This window comes from Sebastes umbrosus, chromosome 4 (genome assembly GCF_015220745.1).
Source record: "Sebastes umbrosus isolate fSebUmb1 chromosome 4, fSebUmb1.pri, whole genome shotgun sequence".
Taxonomy (NCBI): Eukaryota; Metazoa; Chordata; class Actinopteri; order Perciformes; family Sebastidae; genus Sebastes; species Sebastes umbrosus.
Genome location: NC_051272.1, coordinates 33814044 through 33841273, shown reverse-complemented (window position 1 = coordinate 33841273; position 27230 = coordinate 33814044). Strand labels below are relative to the sequence as shown.

At 40.3% G+C, this 27230-nt stretch overlaps 1 protein-coding gene across 5 annotated transcripts in view; it reads right to left on the bottom strand.

Moving 5' to 3' along the window:
* LOC119486706 (anoctamin-1-like) overlaps window positions 1-27230 on the bottom strand; it is a 47225-nt gene that overhangs the window by 2753 nt on the left and 17242 nt on the right. The window contains exons 5-24 of one of the 5 annotated variants that reach the window (XM_037767015.1): window positions 26671-26725; window positions 25713-25761; window positions 24578-24633; window positions 24265-24306; window positions 22547-22611; window positions 21526-21660; window positions 18854-19014; window positions 18405-18487; window positions 17498-17509; window positions 14346-14420; window positions 13246-13314; window positions 12919-13120; window positions 10950-11061; window positions 10772-10829; window positions 9782-9882; window positions 8877-9019; window positions 7334-7486; window positions 7149-7201; window positions 1950-2134; window positions 481-586 (exon numbers count right to left, since the gene is read on the bottom strand). In XM_037767015.1, the coding sequence (XP_037622943.1) occupies window positions 481-586; window positions 1950-2134; window positions 7149-7201; window positions 7334-7486; window positions 8877-9019; window positions 9782-9882; window positions 10772-10829; window positions 10950-11061; window positions 12919-13120; window positions 13246-13314; window positions 14346-14420; window positions 17498-17509; window positions 18405-18487; window positions 18854-19014; window positions 21526-21660; window positions 22547-22611; window positions 24265-24306; window positions 24578-24633; window positions 25713-25761; window positions 26671-26725 (1915 nt within the window). Of the gene's footprint in view, window positions 1-480; window positions 587-1949; window positions 2135-5440; window positions 5579-7148; window positions 7202-7333; window positions 7487-8876; window positions 9020-9781; window positions 9883-10771; window positions 10830-10949; window positions 11062-12918; window positions 13121-13245; window positions 13315-14345; window positions 14421-17497; window positions 17510-18404; window positions 18488-18853; window positions 19015-21525; window positions 21661-22546; window positions 22612-24264; window positions 24307-24577; window positions 24634-25712; window positions 25762-26670; window positions 26726-27230 lie in introns of those variants that run through there. The other 4 variants (XR_005206580.1, XM_037767016.1, XM_037767017.1 and 1 more) reach the window with 4 other exon arrangements.

Genomic DNA, 27230 nt, shown 5'->3' with positions numbered 1-27230 from the left:
CTTTAAAACTAGAATTTCCCAATTTGGGATCAATAAATCCTGTCCATCCTTCCATCTACTTAAGACCAAAATGTTCCTCAAAGAGAGAATACATAGTGGCCCTGGTCTAGCATCATGTTATGCACAAAGCCAATACAGTTTCGATAAAGAATGCATATTTATGAGATCACCAGAGTTGAAAGCTACACAGAAGCTCCACATGGATTTGGTTCATTCGTACAAGCAAATCTACCGTTTGTGGCGAGCTGAGTTCTGTCAGGACATGATTTTGTTAAAAATGTTGTTCTGACTGACACTAGATTGGCTCTGTTCGTTCAAAAATAGTTATATTACGCCTCAGTATATCAATGCCAGAGTATTTACATACCAATTACAATTAAATATTCAATAAGGTTTGTCCTAATTACATACAATTTCTAATAAATTCATATGAACAGCTCTAGTAATCTATTTCCTACTTTTCTGCATGTTTCACCTTACCTGGAAAACAATGACAAATGCCAAACGGAAAGCCAGCACTGCCCAGAATTCCTTCGAGATCTCATATGGAGTGGTGGACCAAGGGGGTTCTCTATAGTCCTTATACCTTTAGAGACAAAAATAAAACATTTTTTGGTTATTGGTTATTTTTTTGTTTTGTCTTCAATTCAAAGATTTTTAATAATCATATTACCCACATGAGTGTAATCCAGTGACCCAGAGTTCCAAAGAACTTAAGAAAGTGCATTGATTTTTTACATCTCCAAACACGGCGTCAGGATCTAAGGGTTAATGTTCTGTGTTTCTCTAAATATCAGAGTGGAAAGGTTTTACCAGCGCAGTCGCCAGGAAAAGGTGTCGACATTGTACATTTCTGCAAAATATGGATACGTTGAATGTCAACGTTTTTGCATTCGGTCAGAGCAAGTGACTTAGTACAACGAACGACGCGCAGAGCAAGTGACGTAGTATATTGAGCAACCGTTATTGGTAACGTTGGTATAAAAAGTTAAGTGGAAGCACCTACGTTAGGCATGCAAAAAACACCAGACCAGCAAGCCCCACTCACTGAACAAGTTTCAAAGCTATACAGGGCAAACCAAAGTACAGGCAGGGGAAATGTGTTAAATCAAATGAACCATGATGCCATGGACTATTCATTTATCGAGAGGAATCGGGACCATCTAAGAGTGGTTTTGGCTATTGTACTGTTTTGTGTCAGAACACCCCCATACTTGGACACAGGGAAAATGCAGCATTTCTCAAGAAAGGAAATTTTATAGAACTTGCATCACCTATAAACTCCTCCTCACACACAAATCCATCCATGCCCTTGCCCCTGAGTACCTAATCAACCTTCTCCACCCCTACACTCCATCCCCGAAACTACGATCTTCCGACACTGGTCTGCTCTCCACCCCCCACACCAGCCAACTTTCGGCGACAGAGCCTTCAGCGACGCGGCCCCCGCCCTCTGGAACTGTCTCCCTCCTGAAATCAGAAATGCTTCATCCCTGGACACTTTCAAAGAACACCTCAAGCACCACCTGTTCATCAAGGCCTTGACCTCTAACTCTTCCTACACATCACTCGTTTTAATTACCTTGCTACAGTTTTTTTCCTCTGTTTTATTTATCAGTATGATTTTGTGTGCCCTTTTGTAAAGCGTCCTTGGGTTTTTTGAAAAGCGCTATATAAGTCCAATTTATTATTATTATTATTATGCTTATGAATGGATAGGACTGGAGTTATTCATCGCTGCACAGGATCTTTGAACAATAATATTGTAGCACTCTGAGAACAGCAGCTGGGGAGCATCACATCCAAGATAACTATCTTCACAACCTCACAGTAAACGGTGACTGTGGCATGAGACAGAGGCCATGGATTGTCTCAACATTGGTCTCACTTGATTAATTATACCAAGTAACACATTTTAAAATGACAATGGTATGAGATTGGTTTCCCACCTGCACATCTCAACGTGGTAGCCAAGGTACAACGGATCCATGGTTTCTTTGCCTTCCTGGAAGTGGCTCACATTAAAGTAGGACAACGTATTGTTGACAAATCCATGCATGGAGCCATCAGGGCTGTACATGTACTGGTAGACCATCCGAGGGATGAAGTCTGAGGTGAAGGAGATGACAAATGCCTGGGAATTGTGGTTGGGAGGGTGGTGGTAGGGGTGGGGATTCAGAGATTAGGAACAGAAATGGGAGTTAGAATGTGTAAACAAGACAGTGTGGAACGAATGTAACAACATACAGTGTCAAGTTGAAATGAAACAATCGACTGGACTGTGGTAGTTTAGTTGAAGATGTTTTCGTCACTCATGCAAACTGATGAAGCCTGGGAAGTCCCAGGCAGTAGAACTCTCTACTCTCAACATAATAATCTCAGAAAATAAATATCTACTTAATAACATTACAGTATCTTACATTCCTGTGTTTAAAGGTTTAATATGCAACGTTTTCCTCAAAAATTATTTTTAGACTAACAAAAAGAAATCCTCTAAATCATCACTTAAGACGTACAAGTAGTGTGTGGTTGTGTCTGTATCTATAGAGAGCCTATACCCTCTGCCTCTATTTTCATTATCACGTGGGGGTGTAACCCCCAGCCAATAAGCAGGGCGTTCTCATCCCAAGGTCAAATACGGCCGCTTTGTCAAGCAATACCGAGGCACAAGTCCCCCTTTAGCTCTGTCAGATAAAAAGCGGCCGTATTTGACGGATAACAACGGGTTGTTACATTGCTGTGTGTTTTTATGCGCTTCAGTTTTCCCCCGTTCCTCTCTCTCACTCCTCTGCTGTGTGCTGCTACCGGTGTGTCAGTTTGACCAAGGCACACTCACTGAGCAGAGAGGACAGGATGAAACCTGCCCTTTGGCTGCTTTCCTTTAAAATCTGGCAATGTGACACCTTCTCGCAGGCTTGCACGGTGTTGTACAGAGGTGTGGCTGTTTATTTGTGCTTTAGAACGTAATTCTCACTAATGTCACTCCCTCTCTTCATTCACTCTATAGCTCACTCAACCATCGCTGCTCTCTCTCCCTCTCTCGGCTCGTTGAGCCTTTAAAATTTAGCTACCTCAGAATAATAAACCTCTTAGGTTTAAGACTGAATTACCCCAAACGAAAGGCTGGTTTAATCGTCAGTTTCCTCGTCAACACAAACTAAGGTCCCGTCTCTTACTGAGTAGATAGCCAATCATAGTTTAGGATAATGAGCTGGCACCTGGGGTAGCCAATCAGATTTCAGGGGTGGCTCGTAGCACTCCCTGGACATGCTCCTGGGTTCAGTATGCTTGAAACAAATTAGTTCATATGATGTGTGGTCCAACACAACCCCCCCTATTTCAGAGGAATGTTAGATGAGCCAACACAGACAAACACTTAGCTTGAAGCATACTCAGGCCCTTTCCTTATGGTGTTCTGGAATACAGTGGTAGCACTTAAAAGTGTACTACTTTTCCACCACTGTTTGGTTGCCGCAGTATTCTCCAGCCTCATAAAATCCAACAGGCCCTTGTCTTTTTTGCCACCAGGAGTCACAAAGTGGAACCTCACTCTACAGTAGGAGTCCCGCAGCAGTGTCTATGCTTGTGAATTCTCTCACTGTATTTCATATCATACAGGGGCTGCAATGGATAAGTAATCGTAATCCATTTAGACACATCAGGCCTGCAGATATTTAGTCAAAGATTTGTTATAACATGCTAACACAGTACCACAAGTTGTGGAAATCTCAAATATGATGTATAGTTACGTGAACATTCATGTTAAATGTTGATATGTCACACATCTGCTGTGATTAACCTGTATTTATGCTCTCATAAAGTATAGTGTTCAGCAGCCAGCAGCTTGCAATAACTGCTGGTTAACAGGTTGTATTAAAAGTTTTTTTGCGTGCGCCATGGCTCATAAAGGTGTCCGTTTTGAGAAACAGAATAGACAGTCTTCATAAGTCTAATTATTAATGGTTGAATGCATCATGACCTAGAGCAGCTCCCACCTTCCATTTTGCTTTGCATCTCACAGGAACATGTGAAATATCTGGAGGTGTCTACCAACCCACAAACTGTGAAACAGAACGTTTCAGACTGAGTGAATACAGGTATGTTCAGACAGACAGTATGAGAAAAATAAGAAAAAAGTTCTACTTCGGAAACGAAATTGAAGTAAAAAAAAATCACAGTGTTTGGCCAAAATTTAAAAAATGTTGGCCACCCTGGACTTCTAACCCCCAAAAGGCACAACTAAACCACACTGTCAACCATCATACCAAATTTGAAGTTCCCAAGTTAAATAGTTTTCGAGTTCTGCTCCGGAAACTAAAGTCTGACACGCGAACAGACGGACCGGCAGAAGGACACGCACAGCGCTATATACCCCCGACTACGTTGTCGCGGAGGTATAACAATAAGCATAGCCTTTTCTCACCTGTGGTGCAGGTCACAGAGGTGTTAGACACGCCTCCAACCAACCATTCTCAACAACTAAACCAAATCAACCAGATCCTAAATTCATTGTTAAGCAGTCAGTAAGACAACTGTCCTGACATTCCAAACACAGTGGTACAACAGCTTCCAATAGCTCCGTGTCGTTCTGGTGTGGAGGGTGTGTGCTGTGGTGATACCTCCCCGCTGAACATACATTTCTATCAGCAGGCTTTCAAGAGAGAAAAGCCACTGATTCAGTTTACATGAAAAATCCGATTGTCACAAGGCTGCAATAACTACCCATCTGTATGGAGACAGATCAGTTCAATGTCAGCTGGCTAGTGTGGCTGCATCACAGCAAGAGGAAGCAGGGGAATGCCTCTTGAAAATAATCGGTATTGTGAAGTTGTTGGCAAGACAGGGCTTAGGGGGCCATGACTCGAGTGAGGGGAAATCTAGATCGACTACTTAAGTATATAGCAGAAGGTGACCCATGCCTCGCCAGGTGGTTGGCAAGAAAAAATAATGTTCACACATCTGGAACAATTCAAAACGAGTTACTCAACTTGATCAGCACCTCCATTGGTGACATCACATTTAAAGGCACCTCCCTATTCCTGCCTTTTGAAAATGTAGCCCATATTGCCATCCTGATATCCCTTCAGAGATAGTTTCACACTGTGATTCAGGCGACTCCTGTGACTCTCACACCATTTTCGTGACCTTATTTACCACTCAGATGACATTATGGTGTCTACAACTGAGGCTTAAGCATGAGTGTTAAAACATCTTAAACTCTACTACTACCCTTGAGCATGGAATCCGACCTCAGGATAAGTATGCGTGTCAAAATAATCAAGGTCAAGTCAAGGTCCACTAACTAGATTTCTTTTTGAGCCTTCAACTGCATCTTACAATCTTCATCAGCGAATGAAACTGGCTCAGGTGTCATCCCATCACCCAAGTGTGGAGCACTGGTCACATGATAACTTTCATGTGACAGGGAGTCAGCACTTACCACAAACCATTCAACACCTTAAGATCTCTGCTGGTGCATCCTAAAGACAGGACCCTCTTGAGAGGAAGACCGGAGAGGTGTACAACGTCATGATGTGACAGCTGTGGAGAACACTGCATCTGTGAAACAACGAGGACCCTGGAGAAGAGACCGAATGAACACCAGAAACAGACATCAGCTGTCTGTGAACACCAGACCAAAACCACTCACAGCATCCACTAGGACAGGGTCAAAGGTCATCAACCAGGAGACGGCGGACGGTCGGAGAAAGATCAAATTGCACAGTTAATCCGATGCCAGAGACCATATTGGGTTACAGGGATAACCACCTCCTCACATCCATATGACAATTCATCGCATGACGTGTTGAATGTTGGTGACATTCGCTGATGAAGACTGTGAGATGTGTTGAAAGCTCTGACAAAGCTAGTAACATTGGGTTGAGATTATTTAGTCATATCTACTGCTACAACCGTAAAATATCAGGGTGAAATAAGAGAAAATTCACAGATCCTCAGAACTTATAACATTTGTACAATGATAATGACAACAATGGGGTCCACTGTCAAGTCATGAAAAGTCAACACGGTCAGTACAGTTCAAAGTTTCCCCCAAGAAACTTGGTTAGCATAAACGATACGGTTATGGGCTTATTGTGGACTTAAAAATGTGATCATAGAATTTATTCTTTTAAAAAGTCCATGTGAGTTTCAGCAACACGTTCTCACTCCCAACTTGTCAAATACCGACACTTGGTCAGTGGCCCTATGCCTCAAACTATGATGATCTAGGTACCCCTCTAGCGTCGGTTTTGAACTAGTCAGGGACGGCGTGTCAGTTTATGCTCGCATAGTGTCTTTTCAAAATAAACTTTTGTGTTCACAGAAAACATACAGTTTCCTGACGTTACATGCATACAGTGTCTTTTCAAAATAAACTTCCAAAGGAGGTTTACCTAGTTTTAGGTTTACTAGGTTAGGTTTAGGCAACAAAAGTTATTGGTTAGGCTTAGGAAAAGATTGTGGTTTGGGTTTAAATAAGTACATTTGTTACGTAACTTATGTACGCGACGTTAAGTATGTAAGTTACGAAACAAAAGTAAGGTAAAATAAGTCAACATTGACTTGGTTTCACACGGGACACGAACGGCGGTGAAAGTCTGTTGCTCTGACCGTCTGATAATGACGTGGATGTGTTTACATTGGAGTTAGTTGAAAGCCTGGTGTGTCCCACGCTAAAGGGTTCCTCGGTACGTCGGTATCAGACACCGAGGGGCACTGACCAAGTGTCGGTATTTGACGAGTTGGGAGTGAGAAGTGGTTGGTTTCTGCTCACACGTGGTAGATTCAGCCACAAGATGTTTTGGAGGAGCAGACAGAACTGTGCCACAGTCTGTTTTTTTTTTTTGTGAAGCCAGGTTTGTCTGTGTCCAGCAGCCTCAATGGCCAGGCGTGGTCACTCAGTGTGATTTTCTATTCACTCACAACCCCCGACAGTGCTAAATAGCACTGCAGTTTACTATTGTACTGATGTAGGTTTACAATTTGCATATGGATATGAATGTAAACACTCTCAAATTAAAGTGTGTCACTGCATTGTTTCAAATCAATGTGATGGTACAGAGTACAGAGTCAAAGCAAGTAAGAATATGTTCATACTGTACAGTACATGCATTGCAATCAATTAATACATTCATGTTTTTACTTACATTAATGATGACGGCCACATTTGCTACCCCTCTTAGTAAGTTGTACCATATACCTGTAGACATAACAATATGCATCAACTGCTGGATTTTACAGATAAGACTGATTCTTTTTTTCTACAGTTCACCAAGATCTCATTGTATTCCTTTACTATCGCTAGAGCTACAGTATGTTGAATATAACCCACCAATATCTTTGGCTCTTGCTGCCACTGGTCTTCGCAACTCAGCAACAAATTTCTTGGCATCAAGTCGTATTTCAATGATGTTGTTGAGCAGAGCAAAGAGTGGAGCCAGGGGGAAGGATGCCACGAACAATGTAACAAAACCAAACTGGATGACTGGACATGGAAGAAGAGAGAATCATATATTACAAAGTCATCTCTATACTGTCAGCCTTCTATCTGTGATTGGTTCCAGCCTAGCATGATGTAAAGACACTTTAGTTACTAAAGCCCTATACAGTTGATTAGCAGTATATGCATCTACTACTTATTAAGGTGCATTGTACTGGAAACCAGTCATTCCATCATATAAACTAGAAATAACTAGAAATACCGCCTCGCGATTGTATGCCTTCGCCAAAAAGTTAAAGATAGGGTCGACGATTTTGGAAAGCTAGCATAATTTTGAAAGTAGCATCGCCTCAGGAGCTCCGTCTAAACCCACCCCCGGCAACGCCCCCCCCACACACATGCACGAGCACCGCCGCATCGTAACTACTGAACATCTGATTGGTTCTTTCCAAGCAGACCACGAGGCAGTGATCGGTAGACGTTTTTACAGGATTACAGCAGCTACAGATGATGGTTCTTTTCCGGTCCTTTTTCAGAGCTCATAAGTAATGGATCGCTGTCGGGGTGTAAAGACCATTTCAACCAATATAACAAATAGTGTATACTGGATAACATCGTCAACCCTGCCTTTAAGTTGCAGTTTATATCCATGTCTATCCATTGACCTTTAACCACCAAAATCCAATCAAATTCTTGCTTGAGTCCAAGTGGATGTTTGTTCCAAATTTGAAGAAATTCCCTCCAGACGTTCCTTTGATATCGTATTCACGTTAATGTGACGGATGGACAGACAGTCGCACGTACGTACGAACGGTCGGACAGCCCGAAAACATAATGCCTCCGGCGACGGCTGTCCCCGGTGCGGAGGCATAAAAACATACAAAAACCGGAAGTGCTGTGAGAATGTGTGCATATGTCAGACCTTGCTTAAACATGATAAGATGGAGATGAAAAATACGTTGAGTGTAGATATGAATGCATACAGTGTCTTTTCAAAATAAACTTCCAATGTAAGATAAGTTCGTTTTTTGGTTTACTTATGCGTAGGTATCAGACACTGAGCAAGCGTCGGTTATTGGCAGTAACAGTCATATGAGTGCAATGCAGAGTGGCAGGCATGAGCTAGCCAGTGGGGGAGACTCACATGCACTAACATGCACGCGCAGCTAACCAGGCTACGTAAACAAAACACAGAGAAGCTCAGATTACAACACTCAGAGAGGGAAAGGGACTTCATTCTCTGCTCAGGTAGACATTACTCCTCTACGTCTTTACAGAGGGTAAACAGTAGTTGTTTGCTGCTATATTAGTGCTCTGAATCCCATATTATATATAACCTTTTAAGACCACATAAAATCATACTTGTGAATGTTCTGCTTTTGCCTTTGTCTACTGTTGCAGACACAAAGTAGTGAGTGTGTGTAAGGGTACTGACTCATTTCCATATATTCAGGTGTTAACCCAGCGAATGGTTCCAGGAAGTGGTCCGTTTCGTATCTCTGCAGCTTCTTCTTTCTCTCTTCTTCTTGAAAAGCCCCTTGCTTTGACTTAATGTAGCGAATCAGCTTCTTCAGCTTGCTGAGGAACACGTACACACACACATACGCGTGAAATGTGAACACATTCTGCATAATTAGCCTTGTCCTTCTGTTTGTTGCACGGAGAGTGAGTATGTCCAGAGCAATGGGCCTTGGGACAGCCGGCGTTTGTTTTTGGGGTAACAGACTGTCGGACAAATGGACTTTTTCAGTCCAATGGGAAATTTTTCGGATTATTAGTTTTTTCGGAATAATAATGGGCCGTCCCCTTCTCAACACCCAAAAATGCACAACAAACACTCCAACCTCATGAACCAAATAAAAGACAATATATGGCTTGAGCTCGCCAAGCGGCTGGAATACGATGAAGATGGTAATATAGCTGATATGCACTTGCCAACGCTATATGTTGGTCGGACAACGGGGCTAGTCACAACAGCGAGCGTTAGCATCAAATTTGGGGTCCGATTAGTTTATGTATTGAGTAGTTAACATTAGTCCCATAAACATTCTCTGTCTGTGTTTTTGTTGTGTGAAGTGGATACGGGCACTTGAAGGAAGCTCCTTAGGCCTCATTAACGAAAACGGAACTTGGCAATGCAACTAATTTGCACGGGATGCGGTGTGCATAGTTGGATTGTCCGTATTTCCCGCCCTGCATTTTCGCATCGCACTGGTGAGAAACGGCTTTTAAAAAGAAACAATGGATTTGAGAAAATCTATTTCAGGTTTAGGCCTTATGTACTTCATGCCAATGTGATTTGTCATGATAAACGACCAATTTAAAGTGATGCATACTTACGGTACGCCAATCTCAAAAAGGTTGTTCTGAATTAGCTGCTTCCCCACCATGGTGATACTCAGCTGGATACACAGCTCCATCAGACAGCCTCCATGAGCACACTGTAAAACAGTCCAGAATTACAGTCCACCACAGCAAAAAGGCACTTTAACGAGTAGGCCTTAAACCAAAATACTGTATACAGTATGTAAGGGTTTAAAGGAGTGTTGATCAGTATTAATATCTTATTAAAAGAGAAATTTGCCACATGTGGATGTCCAATCAGTGTTGATGGTAAATGTATTCAATGGAAGCAATGGATTCCTCCGTGTGTGCTATATTGAGCTGAATTCTCCAGTTGCAAAATCATGGACAAGGATTTTTTGCAGTGTACATTTTACAGTGTTGGGTGAATTGGATATTCAGCTGCATTCAGCCAGAGAGAGACTGCTCGAGGCTGCAATAAGCATTTTTAAAAAGTTATTAATTTCACTGTTTAATTATATTTTCACATTTTATCCCTACATTCGTTTATTTTTTTAAATCTAATCTGATTTTTTTTTGGCTGAAACTGTCAAATTTACTGTAAAAAGAATAGAATGAGCCTTAAAAACATGTGTTATGTGTGTAATCTGAGAATGGCTGGTTGTTAGTTTGGCAATTTATAAAAGTTGACTAGGCGGGAGAAGGTGAGAGCTTTTGTCAGTGTCTTCTCGGCTGTGGCTATTTCCTGGAAGCAGTACATAACACTGCAAACCCCAAATACACGCCAAACAAAAAGTATCAGTAGAAAGGATTTGTTAATTATTTTTTTAACAGTACTACGTGTATGTTTTATGAAATATTTCCAAGGTTGTTTGCCAAGGTAAGAGTGCCAATGTAAGTGTCTAAGTGAAGTACAAAGGTGTTAATTATTGTTATAAGCATGTAAAAAGCACCTCAATTCTAATCCCAGCGTGTGGTTACAGAAGGTTTTGTTTGCAGATAAATTTGTAAAAGTGTAAAGCTCACCTCTTCCATTCTGTAGGATTCAAACACGTACAGGTAGCTGCCTGGTCTACCTACCAGTCTAGAGGGAAAAATGAATGAAATAGTAAGAGTAGATATCAAGTGTTCTTTATATTCAAACATGTATTTATCATTTTTGCCATTTATTGAAATTATATGAGGGTGGTGAGAGGTTACTAACCTTCCCCTGAAGAAAGCAATGTAGATGATGGGGGTGAAAGCATTGACAAACTTGAGAATGAAGGTCTTGAAGATAAGTCGTTCCTCAAAACTCTTGTCTGTTTTAGGAACCTCTAAAAAGAAACAGACAATTTTTTTTTTTTTTTTTTGCAATTTGCAATGAAAAACAGGCAGTACAGTTACTTTTCATAACATATCCTCCACCATTTGGCCACATGCTTCATTCATAAAACCAATTCATAAACCATCACTCTCACAAAAAGCAAGTTCGGGTTGAGTCACCCAATCACATACTATAAAACACCAGCGCAAATCCATCCATTATGGAAGTGATGACCTTGATGGATTGGAAAGATGGATTCGGTCACAGTTCCACCATGTCACTATCCTCGCTGATAGACATGCAGGAGGGGTGCTGGGGTAAGGCAAAAATATCCTCCGCCCTCTTGACCATGACTCATGTCCAGGCTCACCTGCTCCAAGGGCTCAAAGGGCGAGTCCAGTGTCCAGTTCCCACTGGGAAACGAGGAGGGTAACCGCCGGGTGTCTGCTCCGGTCACCCGGTTAGGAATGTGCCTCACAAACCCAGTGTGTGGTGTAATATTTGATGAAACGCCAGCGGGGACTGTGGTCTAAGAGGAGTCATGGTTTGGCATCGCTTATAGACTACCATTAGTATCTTAGTGTGCACGTTTTATGACCTTCCACCTTCTCTTTCTCTCTCTCTCTCTCTCTCTCTAAAACACACAGCGAGTGACATGGCGCTCAGCCCTCTATTGTCTCTGTAACGTCTCTGTAATTGTTGCATTTTTTTATGGGAGATAACGTCATAATATATGGCGACAGGCATTTGAAGCTTCATTAGAAAACCTCAATCAAAGCTATTTTGGAAAGAGGAGGTGGTGGCAGGTGGGAGCCGGGAGAATGCAGTGGCGTGGAAGTCAGTAAGTTTAACAGAGTAGTATTTCTGGTGCTGACTAGCGAGGGTAGCAATATTTAATCAACTAGTCGACTAATCCCGCACATCCCTAATCCATATAAGCGGTTGTTGATCGCTCTAACTATACTATACACATATATATATATATAAATCAATTGAAATGTGAATTTTCAGTGCGGAAAATAATGCACAGACTCGCAGCGCGCCTCCAAAAGCATGAGACCATAGTGTTAGAAGTGATTTAAACAGTAAGGTTTTAGCGAAGATGCATGTGTTTGGGAAGCAACAAGCATACGACTGGATAAATGAGACTTGGATTATACTGCACGAGTTGTGTGAAAGACCTGTTATATTACTGTACGTATCCTAGAGTAGGTATAACAACAATGGATAACAGGTCTTGACATGAACTCTCTGCATCCCCAAGTTATCTGTATTCTCACTCTTTTCTTGAAATAAAACAGAAGCCAGTGCATCCATTTAAACATATTTTAGTAGAAATAAAAGGTCCTATAAATGTGTATCATGTCATTTTATTTTACTGTTCCTATAAACTACAGTGCATCACTACTATACACCTGGGAGAGACACAATCCTGAAATGGTTGTTTTTTATATTTTAAAGATGGCATTAGAGCAATATTGTTGCATGTAATTGTCACCAAATATATGAATTCAATCGTATTAATTATTGAAGTAAAAAACGCATGAATACAATTTCCTGTGCTACAGAGTCACTAACTGTTTACAAAAGAGAAATTCACTTTTAAAATAAAACCTTGCATCTCCAAAACCAAAACAGAACTTGCCTGCTTTGAGCGGTGAACATTTTGTAAATACCTCGTTGACACTTTCAATTTACAGTCTATAAATGCACATGCACAACCCCGTTATATCAGATGAATTGGTCAAAAACAAAATCGAGAAAATAGGTCCCTGAACCGTGAATAAAAGGGTAACAGTGTGACCCACTAATTTCCCTTTGTTAAAAAGTCCCATTGTCCACTATTATCATTCGACACCTAACTTACCTAACACAGTGAGCCATCGTGCCACAGCTCCGTACACCTCATCCAGTATGAGGATGACCACCAGGTTGATGATGGCTGCAGTGGTTTTAACCGTCAGTTGTACGTGGCTACGTGTGACCGGATTGGAGCTCATATGAAGAGCGGCTTTGGTGGAGATACGGTAGAGGATCACACCAAACACAATGGCAAACGTAACGCCAATCTGACAATGAAAAGGTTTTCGGGATTACAAGCAGAATACGACTGAGGGGGAAAAAGAAATAATCATTGCACAACGTTTCTGTGAATCATCAATGATGTACAGTGTGCAGAGGATTTGGTTCTTACCATTAACAGCATCATGACAATGTTAGTCATGTAGGCTGGGAAGCGGTCTCGACATGTGAGCTTTTCAATCTAAAAATAGATAAATAAAAATAAGTTCACTACACCTGCAACATGCAAATTCAGTAAAGTGCAATTAACACTTGCTGCTTTCATTTCAAAATAAAACCCCTGAAGCGTTTTTTTTCTGTGGACAGAATTCCTTAATTTGCTAACACAAGGCTTTTATTCTGAAATATTTGCAGGACAGTCTTTTAGAACATGCAGTGACTTGCACAGCTCCATGAATGAATATAGTTCATTCTAGTTAATTGTGGATTATTACTATAATTTACAAATTACCACACGTTTCTTAACCTTTCTCTGTCTAAAATAAATATAAATTACATTTATAATGAAATGCCCATTATGAAAGGCAAACTCTACGTAGAAAAACAGGGCTGACAGCAGCAGCAGCAGAAACGCAGCTGGTCTGAACACCTGACGCGTGTATCACGCAGCCGCCACATGCTCCTGACATGCCCAGTCTGTCCCGGCGTTAGACACATAAACATGGGAAAATAGGGTCTATGTTGAAAAATACCAAAGTTACCCTTTAAGTCATCTGTGCAGTGTTGAACAAGGACTATTACAGCAGCAGAAAAGTTAATTTCTCACCAAAAAACGTCCTAGTAGTAGCACGGCTTGAATTCCAGTAGAACTGAATGCGAATCAAAATGCTGATGGAAAACGGATTCTTGAACTCCTACAATACTAGCATTATGTTCAACTGCTCAACCTGACAGTTTATGGCCTCGACAACCAACAACAGCAGAGTTAAATCATGTGCCTCCGAACTTGGAGCCAGTCAACAGTTTTAACTGTATTTGTACAATACATTAATCTATTGCATCCCGACTATAGCCTACAAATTGTTGATCGAATATTTACAGCCTGGCAACAAGGTATAAACAACACACTATCTGTGAAACAATGTAGACGCGAAAAACAACTGAAAGGCTCCAAAAAGCAACGTAAGTAAAAATTAAAAATTAAAAAAGGATTGAACTTGTGACACATATAACTTGAAAGATGTAAATATGTAAAGCCTACCATATAATTACCTTGTGCTGTGATTTCTGATCTTTGCTGAGTGACTTCTGCATGACCCTGAATTCATATTCGGCCCTTGGGTGGTCCTGTATTGGTGACACAAACAGAAATGGCAGAAATACAGTAAACAGTGAAACACAAGTATATATCAGATGGGGTATGTATGGTAGAAGAGACTAGTCTGTCCAAGAGCTGTTTCAAAAAGGCATTTAAATGAACAACAACTATCACATAATACACATGTGCTGTGCAAGAAGACCTTATTTAACTTGGAAGAAAATTAAAATTTTTAATGCAATCAAATAACTGTTGGACAAATGAATAACAGTTTGAACTAGAATTAGCACCACGCAGTTGTACACCTCCGCTAACCAGTTTACAGTTTACATACACAAACCATGGTTTATATCCATGTCTGTTCAAAATGTCATCACTACATAATTTTATTCCGTTAGACTTTTGTGTAAAATTGTCATAATTAGCATATGAATTCTTGATTTAGGGCCAAAAACATTTTTTTCTGAGGTCACAGTGACCTTTGACCACCAAATTCTAATAATTCTAATTAGAGATCCAAGATATTTTGCTTTCTGCTCTCTCTCTCTGGTTACATTCACTAGGGAGGAACTTTTTAACATCCAACAAGTAACTTGAGTAGCGTTTGCCTTGTTTACAGAGCCATGGTATAATCTCAAACACTACCAGTAGCGACTTTTCTCCCTTTGCAAACACCTTGAATAGCAGCTCCGCCAACATCGGTGTGGGAGTGTGTGTGTGTGTGTGTGTGTGTGAATGGGTGAATGAAAGGCAAATTATAAAGCGCTTAGGGTAGAAAAATATTTCATAAATGCAGTCCCCTTACCATCCTTATCTGTGGAAGCAGAGCCTCAACATTACTTCTTCTTCTTTCATTGTTAACCATTGCTGCTGAGGTAGCATACTGCCCCGTTCATTAGCGGAGGCATTGTTGCGTCTATGAGTAGCGGTCAAAATATAAGTCCTATGCTACTTCTACTTAAATCTATGGGTTTCCTAACCCTATGGCACTCAGAATAAGTCAGGAAAGACAGTTGCAGAAAAGAAATTTATGTGATTTTATTCCACAGTTTGAGTACCCAATCCACCCTATCACAACCAAGTTTGAGAACCTATTCAAGACGTATGCAGCAACTATCAGGTGTTGGGCACCAACACCCTAGGGTAACCAAGCAGAAAGGTTCAACACAACCCTTCTCCAAATGCTAGACTGGAGAGCAGTTGAAAGTAAAAGAGAAGAACCTCAAGGGTGTGGCGAAATGGCAGGAAGCTCGCACTAAAGGCGGACTCTTCTGAGCCAAAAGACGGAAGCATTGAGGAGAAGTGAATGTAATGCTGTGAGCTGGGGAGTTAATTGGGTAGACCTTTCCCCCCTCCAACCCCACTCACACCCTATCAACCCCTCCTAACATCTCACGCCCCTTTCCCCCGTCAAACTCTATCAACCCTTCCTACCTCTAACAGGTGGCAGCTGTTTTCTCTGACAGCTTCAGGGATGAACAACAGGTAGACAACACATGAGCACAATAGTAGAGTCCATACTTACCCCCCAGAACCACCGGTAGTATTTTAACATAACAGATTTTAAATGAAACATTGTGTAAGAAAGTGAAATGAACACTCACAGCTGGAGCAGAAGTGAACAGAAGAAAAAAAGCTTGAGGTGAAAGATCAGGAAATAATCACAGTGCTTCAAGAGAGGAAACATTATCATATTGTAAAGGTTGATAGCAACAGTTTATGGAACCTGGGAGTGGGATTCTGAAATGAAACTCCTCATATTCTTGAGTTAAAATGTGTTATGACTGTTAAATTAATCTAAATGTCAGACACATTTTACAGGTGTGGGTAAATATTATGTATATATCAGAGTGTGACTCCACCCTATCACAATCTTTGAGGCTGTAATTTGTGTGTTGTTGTATTGGACAGAAATATATTTTAAGGGGATCCTATTTGCCTTATTTTGTCCATTTCCTGTGGTTGTAAATTGTTTTCTGGCATCCATCCCAGGCCCCATTCAGTGTGACTGTCAGAGAAAGAAGCAACAGTGATAAAGTTAGCGGAGCAGTATTGATGTGAAGTAAACATAAAGTCCTTTGTTCACTTCAGCAATGTTGTGTTTCAAAAAATTAGCTAACAATATTTATTTCACTTTTTACGTTCTAATTGATTGGGGGACTGGCTATTCTCATGTGCATTACACGCACACATTCTTCTTATGTTTAGTAGTGTATTCTAGTTTTCCATATTAAAACTTGTCTTTATACGATTGTACAGTATAATGCCCCATCAAGGAGAAAGATACTGAGAAACTTGCATAAATACAGTTAGAAGTAAATGTTTTTACAGCAATACAAAAGAGATATTAGAGAGGGGAATTATGACCCGTTTAACTTCCTAACACTACCTCTAAGCAGCTTATAATACATAATTAAAACTACTGATGCCAAGTGATTTCAATTAAAACAAATAATTCCATATTTTAATTCTGTAATGTCACAATTAATGAAGGTTGTGTTAAATTATTGCATTAAATTACCTTTTCTGTATTAAGTTTACATTTGGGCCTACACAAATTAACTTTGGCCTCCAAGTTTAGGGGCTTGGTGGCCCGTGGGGCCAGTACTTAAACTAGCATCAATCCTTGTAAATCCCAACTTTGTGAAGACACAGATTTGTTTATGTCTGGGTCACGCAGATTCAGATTCAGTTCATTGGGAATGGTTTAGGCTGTATACTTCCTGTATTCCTGCCACTGAGCTCTGAATTTGGGATTACTTGTCCTTGTTGCATTTTGTCTAGATTTGGCATCTCTGGAACTCTAATGCTATATGAAGACATTGTCAGAGGTCAGACGTGCTACTAATTGGATAGGCAAGATGGAGTTGACTTTGTAAAAATATATTTTGTAAAAATATCGTAACAACTATGAAGTATACTGATAGAGATAACCTCAATTATGTTGTACACCATGTAATTATAAGGCTCCATTTGCAAATACCATTTATAGTAACACACATGAGTATTTTGTGATGTTTTATGATCAGAGGTTGGCAGCAGCAGCAGCAGACAGGCTACAGGAGTAAAGAGAGGAGTTTATCTAGTAATAGGAATTTATCCAAACCTTGAGAGCTTCCTGTGAAAATAAATCCAGAGAGAGAGGGAGAGAGAGAGATAGAGAGAGAGAGAGAGAGAGAGAGAGAGAGAGAGAGAGAGAGAGAGACGGGTGGACAGGGAGGTGGGGGTGTTAGTAAAAACAGCCAGGATAACCTTAACTCCGATTATTACATTCATTTCATCACATGTTTTACTGTGTTGAAGAGGAATTACACAAGAATAAATTGTAGGGTTTGAAAGTTGACAGATTTGCACAAAATCTATTTAAGTCGAGATGAAATGCAAATTGTCTTTTTAACCCTTTTAGATCATTTTAGGTCATATTGCACATCTATTTAACAATATATGCAAACAAATATATATATATATATATATATATATCAAAATCCAATCATCTTTTCTTCCTGTAAAACAAAATGACGTACGTAAGCTAGTACCAACCAATTTCAATATCAGTAATATGGCATCCATCCATCAATCAATCTGCAACTTTTAGAGACAAGGTATAGGTGTGTGTGGAGACTCAGTATTGCACTACATTCTAAGACTGCCCACTTTTTGGTGTGTCTAGATCACACCATTAACTATTACTAATAGTGATGTATTCATTAATTAGAACATGAAAAAATCCCTCCATTGTCTTTGACAAAAATGCTTAAAATTGAAACAGTTTAAGTACATTGCAAAACTAAAAATAAATACTCTTTAATTTCTTAGAAATCTGGCTGGGATATTATTTATCATGGTAACTTTAAGGGGGGAAATTCAGTACTTAAATCTTGAATATTATAAATGAATCAGCTTTAACTTTGCGCCAACTTGTATGACATGTAGCAAAACATGTATAATACAGCTGATGGGGTTCTTCACACAGGTCTGGCTCACCTCCTCCATGTCATTTGGGCACCACTCACCTCCTCATCTTCAAACCCAGTCAGGTCCCATTCATAGTTCAGTCTCATCTGCCTCCTCTTCCAATGCTCCATGAACATGGCAGCTTTGAACCAGACAGAATATCATTAGACAAATACACAAAGGCACACTGCAATTCGTATTTGTCTAATATAGTTTGCTCTTCCTTTGTAAAATGTGACGCTCTGCCGGTCTGTCTGTCTGTCTGCAAATCAGTAGACTTGTCCAAGTTTGTGGTTGGTCACATGCTGCAAACACCGCCCCGCTCATGTGAATGCGCTCGTAGCCAGACTGACAAACCCTGAGTTGATTTACCGAGTTGATAACCCATTTTGTAGGACCGCTTAGCGGGATCTCGTTTGTTAGGGCTAGTTAAGCCAGATAACGAGAAGATACACTGGGTATGTTGAACTCGCTTCGTAGTACAGGCCTCTGATGTGTGTTCACTCACCCCACAAAGCCATGAATATAGAGAAGAAAACGGTGGCAGGGTTGTCAAACAGGTGACTGGCCCGGGCCGTTGCACAGGCAGTACTAAGTTTCCAGTAGCTGCACACTCTGTCACACAGAGGACACATGGTGATGTTGTTCCGTGGGTGGCAGATCTCCATGCTGGAAAACAAGACACAAACAAACATCAAGTCCCACCCCACCACCCATGTTCACAAACACACATTCACACAGCCCATATCACAACATTGAAATACACATTAATGTTTCATAAATACTGACATGTACTGTATACTGAAATGATCTGAAAGTGGTGGGATTATTTCAACGTTCATCATTTCATCGTTATTGTGCCGCAACAACAAACAGGGCAATCATTACGAAAGCAGCTACAATTACACCACCACATGTTCTGTACTGTGTCTGGCACGTAGTCTGGACAATGATCCATTATATTGCCTGAGTATGAATTACACACAAATTGATTTTGTGGGATATACACAAATTACGGTGCATTAGCTTTTGTAGATATAGCTACGAACAGTGTATGAGACCAGCCTGCAACAGATTAAGGTCTTAGTTTGGATTAAAATAACTCCAGAAGTGGCGTTACTTAAGTACGTAAGTTACGTGACAAACAAATCAACGTTGATTTCTGGTTTCACACGGGACACGAACGCCAGTCTCCTGGGTGGACGTCCGGTATTTTGAGACCAGCCTGACAGAGGACACTATATTCCATGAAGACAGAGATAAAAAGAGTAGTAGGAGATGTGAAAAATCAACAGAAGTAAGAGGCAAAGAATGTCCTTTAGGATGGATTGAGGAAACGTTGAGATCCAATCACCCAGACCGCATTTGGAGTCGGTCTGGGCCACATTGAAGGTCCGCCTATATGGAGCTTTTTCCTTTTTTGAGGGAAAATCAACCTGTCAAAATGTACCCAAATTCACATATATGTAGGCTAATACTACTGCTGCCTCCCACTAGTTAAAATCAACAATGGAAATGATATACCTGCTTATTTGTATATATATAGTGGGGGAGTGAGATCCAATCACAAGTGGTCAACACATACTCTGCATGTGGAGATGCATTCTAATGCCAGGCCAAGCCCATGACTCATGTTAATGTCAGGTCCGAGCAGGGCCACAGCTGAAAGGGAAACACTTTTAGCAAAGACAGAGTACATTTCAAAAAGGATACATCCCTATAAAGGGTTGTTTACAAAGACACTCCAGAGGGCAGCGTCAGACCTTAAATGACTTGTCATATTTTAAGCTCTTTTATTGTTGTGCCACCGATTGGCCAGTTTGGGAATATATTTTGCAAGCACTTTACAAACTTTGTCGCCATCCTGAAGCTCTCATCTGCCAAAACTCTTGTACAATATAATTATAGGATTAATTCAAATACAATTAACCTCTACCCCCAATGACTTTTGGGGGTAGAGGTTAATTACATCAAAACATCATATATCTTATCAAATCGTAATGGGCTGTTGCTCTAGTGTTCCTTAAGTATACGCATAAATAAATCAATTTTGAAATTAAATAGAAAACAAATTATTGCCACACAATCAACATCAAGTTTAGGCGTTTTCTTCAGTAACAAAAGTAACTCAGTGGAGAGAAAATTACGTCAGGCTAACTGAAAAAAAATTTATAAGTTATATTTAAAATGTGAAAAACATAAAAAAAAGTCATATAATGGTAATAACTATTTCATTGGAACCTTCCAGATCTGAAAATATTGGAAGATTAATATTGGTATATTATTAATATCCTCCTTAGATGTTGCTTTCTATGGAGATTTCCATCAGGCAGTGTCATTGAAGCAGTCACACAATGAATGAACTCAATGGGGCCATTCTGAAACAGACAGACAGGGGGTCTGGTTTGTCTTACTGTGTGGTTCGGTGTCCGGGTGAGACTCTGACATTAACACTTAGTACTTAGTACTGAGCGTGTGTGGTGTGTGTCTGCATTGAGTGCAGAGGTGTGCCGGCAGTATATGTCATAATATCCTGTGGATGATGAGAAGCAGGTTGAGGAAAGAGAGGAGGCCTCAGTTTCCCGACTCATTCATCAAACCATTTCCTTTGTCCTCACTCTCTCTGTATTTGTTCTTCCTCTTTTCCTTTTTTTAATTTCTCCATTAACTTTTAATTTTTATTAGAGGACCTTTATATGATATACAGAGCATTAATATAGCATCAAACCTTCTGTGTGTGTTATAATCCAAGCTTCTCCGTGCTTTGTTTACATCGCCGGGCTGGCTATGCGTGCTTTTAGTGCATGTCCATGCATGTGAGCGTGCCCCACTGGCTAGCTCACGGCAGCCGCTCTGCACTGCTCTCATACAGCGGTTATGGCTGATAACGCCGTCCCGACCGACGGCGTCGTCGCAGATGCTAACACCCACCCTCCGGTTCCCCCTCAGGCTCTGTCAGCACTGTTGCCGTTGTTTGCACTGTTAGCGCTGTTTGCACTCTTTGCACTGTTTGCACTGTTTGTGCTGTTAGCGCTGTTAGCACTGTCTCTGGATGTCTTATTAGATTTCTCTGCAGATCCTCACATCTCTGGGATTGCAGAGTAAAATATTGTCACTGACTGAAATCAGACTGACAATCAAGTAGGAAATAGAGGTGTGCGTGTGTGTGTGTGTGGTTACCTTGGTATGTTATCATCGACTGTTGCACATCCATACAGAAACACAATGACCCCGACTAGAGAGGCAGGAATCAGCATCTGGGTATACAGACCCAACCAAGCAAAGTACAGACCAATCTTCTCCCCAAAATACTTCCTAAACACAAAAAAAGATGCAAATCATTTAGATTATTCAGGCAAAACTATCATGTTGGTATCAGGACATGGGAATCTGAACGGTATACTGATTTGCTTGACCAGAGTAAAAAGTAAGCAGGGATTCAGATCGAAAACAGCCCTGCGCTAAAACGGTGTTGTAGGTACTGGTGAGATAATGAAATCCAATCTAGGAAGTCCAACTGGAGTAACAAATGATGTGTTTAAAGGCCTATCAGACGCCGAAACAAAACAGTTTGTAACACTCACACTCACACGGATTTTACAACTCGTATGGTATCTGCACACTTTTTGAAATCTGATTTAATGCTTTTTAAGACTTCAAAAAAAAAGTAAATACGGAGCCCCTCTAGACCCCTAGGAGAAAATTGTATTTACTCGTTCCCTCAAGTTAGTAACTCGTTCCCTCAAGTTTTGATGGTACTACTTGATCCAGTAAGTTTGAATCAGTCAATATCTTTCCAACTTTACCAAAGTACATCATCTAGGGGGGCTCCGTACAGCAAAGTGTACTATTTACACACCCATAAATCATTACCAAAATAACATGGACAAATAATTTGCAACAAATTCAACAATGTCTGAAATGTTCACATTCATGGTGGCATATCTATGAGTAGGATTAGAACATGAACCTGAATCCGGTGGCAATATCAAGGATTACACTGTGGTATATAATTATTGGCATGCTATAAAATAGTGTATGATGTAAAGCACAAGTTGAATATGTACAAATCGATGAGCTAGAATTACAGTCCTTCAAAATAAAAGCCCTGGCTGATGAATAGTAGGGGGACTTTAATATCAGAGTTACCATTCAAGGCAGATTGGCAGTAAATTCTATACCTAAAGAAATATGTCCTTACCGTACAAGTCCGATGGGCTGGTACTTGTAGAAGACACTGTAGTTTGCCCACTCTTCATACAAAAGCTGAGGAGGACAATCAACAGTATTTTTTTGCATTATTTGTACAGTTTTATCATGCCTTCAGCCTTTCTACTGCCATATTTGTCTTTAATTCAACGGTTGGGCAAAGTTCCCTTTCCTGTTTCCTTGACAGTGAATATGTTAGTTGGGTTAGCCCCTGGATGTATAGTTCATATGACAAACACACTCCTCTATCATTTAGATCATCATCATTTGACTGTAACTGTCTATAAAATGAATCGCATGTGTACAACTTTAAACCGTACTGTTGGCTCTAATGATTGGTTTAATGTAATTATAAATATGCTGTAAATAGTGTATTTGTTCGGGACTATTTTCAGCAGTGGATTAATATACAGTACATTTTGTAGGACAATGTGTTTGTGACTGGCTTGAAAATGTGGCTGGTGTGGCTTATTGGTGTGTTTTTAATAGTTTTTTTTGCCAACAATGGAGCTCTTTGGCACAGAGGGAGAAGATAAAGCAAGCTTTGGATATACACAATAGTCGTCAGTAGGATTAATCATTGTTGGGTTTGGGTCTTTTTCTATATGTCACCAGTTATCCTGTAATTTTTCAAATAAATATAACAGGATAACTTGAAAAAAATAACAGCACTCATCTTACCACACCATATCTGAAAGTTTGAAATATGTTTTAAAGGTCCCATATCGTGCTCATTTTCAGGTTCATACTTGTATTTTGTGTTTCTACTAGAACATGTTTACATGCTGTAATGTTCAAAAAAACTTTGTTTTCCTCATACTGTCTGCCTGAATATGCCTGCAATAACACTCTGTCTGAAACGCTCCGTTTTAGTGCATTTCAGCGGAATTGCAACGTAATTGCGTTGCTAGGCAACAGTTTGGGTCCATGTTTACTTCCTGTCAGCTGATGTTATTTACATACACTGCAACAGGAAATAAACTGGGATACATTTAGAATGCTTGTTTAAAACAGTGTAATGATCTATATATTGTATATTTGTGACATCACAAATGGACAGAAATCCTAACGGCTTGTTTCAAACGCACAATTTCTGAATACGGGCTGTGTGTGTATTTCTCTGTATATTGAGTGTTTTGATAGTTTAACAGTATATGTATAGCACTTAAACCTGCTTTATAATATGAAAGACATGAAAATCTCACTTTTTACAATATGGGACCTTTAAGCTCAAATTGTGTATCATCTACTGTATTAACTGTAAAAAATGTAAGCAAGAAAGTTAGACATGAGCAAGGGAGTTCATTCTTGACCTTGCATGTGTTGTAAGTATGCGTAAAGCTCAGAAAAAGCTAGCAAGTTGTGATTATTTTGTCAAACCAGTTAAAAAAAAAAGTTAACAGAGGTTGCTTTTGTGTGGAACCACGACAATGGGTACCCTACCTGTGGATGCCAGCAGCAAGCGATCAACATGTATGGTCACATAGCAAGAGAACAAAAAAAGAATACATCACATGAACTGACATACAATAAGCATGTTTCACCAGACACAATTTGCTTGTTTTTCAAGGTTTAAGTTGCAGTTATGACAGAATAATTTGTGATCCTAGAGTGTGTGTCAGTGTGGACTCATATACAAATGCAAAACACGAACAACAGTCTGTGACGACTTGCTACTGGCTTCTATACATTTAAAAACAACTTGCTCACCTTTCTGTCATTGGGCACTGCGCTCTCTTCATTAATATCTCCCTGAAAAAGGAAAGAGAAACACTAACGCTAGTTACTGTGCACACTGAGCGGAGACTGTAAACCGAGTTTAATCATCTGAGATGGACTAGTTTGAAGAACAGGTGGAGTTGTGCAGTTGTGTTCTAGTCCTGGCATCTTTTCAAATCATCTTCTGATGATTACAAAAATGTGACTGATTACAACGGCTTCAAAACACAAGCATATAAGCATGATTTGGAACTAGTGCCACCTATAATGATAACCTATTAGTGCCCGGGTTAGTACTACTCACATCATGAAGAGGGTAAGCTGCTGTATAGACACCACTACCCAGGAGACTGGTGATACCTGCCGGGAGAAAACAAACACAGACGAAGGTGTTAACGCGGGTTCCACATCTCACAGATCAGGGATCAGTAAATGGGACCACAGCAGGGTAATTGAGGCTTTCTAGGCCTCTGAATTATATTACTTATAAGCAGTGTTGGGCAAGCTGCTTGGAAAGTGAGCTAAACTACCAGTTAATCTATATTAAATGAAGCTTCACTACGCTGGCAAGAAGAAGAAGAAGAAGGGACAACGAACCGACTTCCAAGTCAATGCTATTAATCTATTCTAATCTAATATAGTATATAATGTAAATTATATAATCATTTAATAATATAATTAGAGATGCCCCAATCACGTTTTTGCCATCGATACCAATTGGCAATGAGCCATATACACGTTGTTTTGTTATAGCAGCTGGTATACAAAGCTCCAGGCTAACCTTTTCCACTTTTCTTCCCGGAACAGTCTCGAAAAATAATTTCAACCTTACCGAAGTCAGTGTAAATCGCCAAAAATGATGAAAGTTATCCTTTTACTTTGTTATTATCATCTATAGTGGTTATTTACATAAAAACACAAAAATCAAATGATTTGGAAATAAATGATTGTATTTTTAATTAAAATATTTGCTCTGATTAAAATCTTGGCATTGCTAGGTCTAATTGTGGGAATGCTGATTCAGCATATATCTACAAAAGGCCAATATCGAACAATAATATCGACTGACCGATAAATCTGTGACAAATGACAAAAAGTAAAATCATCACAAAAGAGACACAAAACAACTAAAACGCCCCAAAATGACTACAAAGAGACACAAAACAACTGCATAGAAATGTAAAACGTATAATAAGAGATGCAAAATGACCACAAAAGGGATGCAAAATTTAAAAAAAAATTGACTCTTTGAGAGTCTTTGAATCTGGGTGTCTTGTTCCAATGTAGACAGGGTGGGGGGCCTTCTACATGTCTGTGCCCAGGGGCCCCATGTCTCATAATCCGTCCATGCCCTCACCTGGCTTAGATCTATAGACTCAATCAAACTGGCCGCTCTACACAAGGAGGCCTGTGAGAGAGAGACAGAGATCCAGACTTACCCATGCTGTACTTGGCCTTGCATTTTGTTCTTTTTAGTATTTCAAAAACCTGAAAGGGAGAGTGAAAAACAGAAGAATGGAACTTTATTCACCATGCTGCTGAAGAAAATACCCATAGGAAATATTCAAGTGTGATTTATAGACACTATAATAAAACAATGATAAAGATCTAATCTGCAATAGCAATAATAACCTCAACCAAATTCCTGGTGGTTTCAGGAATTCATGGTTCTGACAGTTGACAGTGCATGACTTCTGTGGGACTGAGAGTAAAAGCTAAAAGTTTAAATAAATACTGTAAATGCATACATATTTAGGACTTGGATAAACCCACAATGTACAATACTTGTTCAATACTATCCTTTGTGACAATCTGTGATAGAGGCGATAATTCCTCCCATCATCGTGGACAACAACCAGCTGCCAGACTGGGCTTCCTTCTTAGCTTTGCTGATGTTAAAGGCCCTGACATACTAAGCTGACGGTCGGCCCTCAGACAGTTTAGGGCCGTTGGTGAGCCTACGTCGGCCTAGTTTTTTCAGTGTGCTCTGCACCGTCTGCTCTAGTCTGCCAGTGTCAGGGTTTTGTCGACTACCGGCCGTTGGCTGTAGTCTTTGCGGTGCGTTCCAGTGCAACTTTTCGGCCAAGAAAAAGGCGACGTGAGGCGACTCAACTGGTGGCCTTCATCGCCGCTAGTTCTCTGATGTCGGGTTGGTGTGTCTGGGCCTTAAAACAACCCTGTCTCCTACAAAATGACGTTCCCATACAATTAAACTGCATTCTGAATTACGTTTTGAGGTCATAGTTTTAAACACTTTGTTAATTTGGTCTTTCTAACAAACAACTGGAAGGTTTTACTTTATGATATAATTTATATCCATAAGAAAAATGTGTTGGCTGTATAAGTGGATATTTCGGTGTTGGTAGATACACAACAGACAAACTTCAGCGGACTTACTATTGAACTCCTTGTTCTGCTGTCAAAGAAGTAATCTTTGTCTGAGAGGTCAAACCTGTTAATTAAAAATCCACACACAAACAAAAAACACACACTTGTTACTGTCTGTACATTTATTAAAAATAACGTAATCGATTTTTGGATCCATCAATTTCCTGAAATGTTCCAAACCAAACATCATCCAGCAGCTCAGTGGGAATAATCCCTTTTGTTTCTGGTAGACCTATAAAGGGACTGTTTGTAACTTTTTAAGCGTATAAATGTGCCGGGTCGGGACACATGCGCGCTCGCGTGTGTCCGCTGTACTCTCCTCCTCTACCTGCTTGCCTTCACTCAGACAGCACGCGTCTCGCGTACTCGCTCCACACTGCAGAAGAGTTAGTTTAGCTCTGAGAATATCTAGTGAGTGTACAGTGGACGTTTGTGCAGAAATAAATGCTGCAGCTCCTCCAGACCAACAGAGATTTTCTTTGTTTGGTGACGTGACGGGGCTTCACAGCGAGAAACGTTGTCGTCTCGTTACCGACCGGGTGCCGGTGTCTTCCCTGCTCACTCCGGCT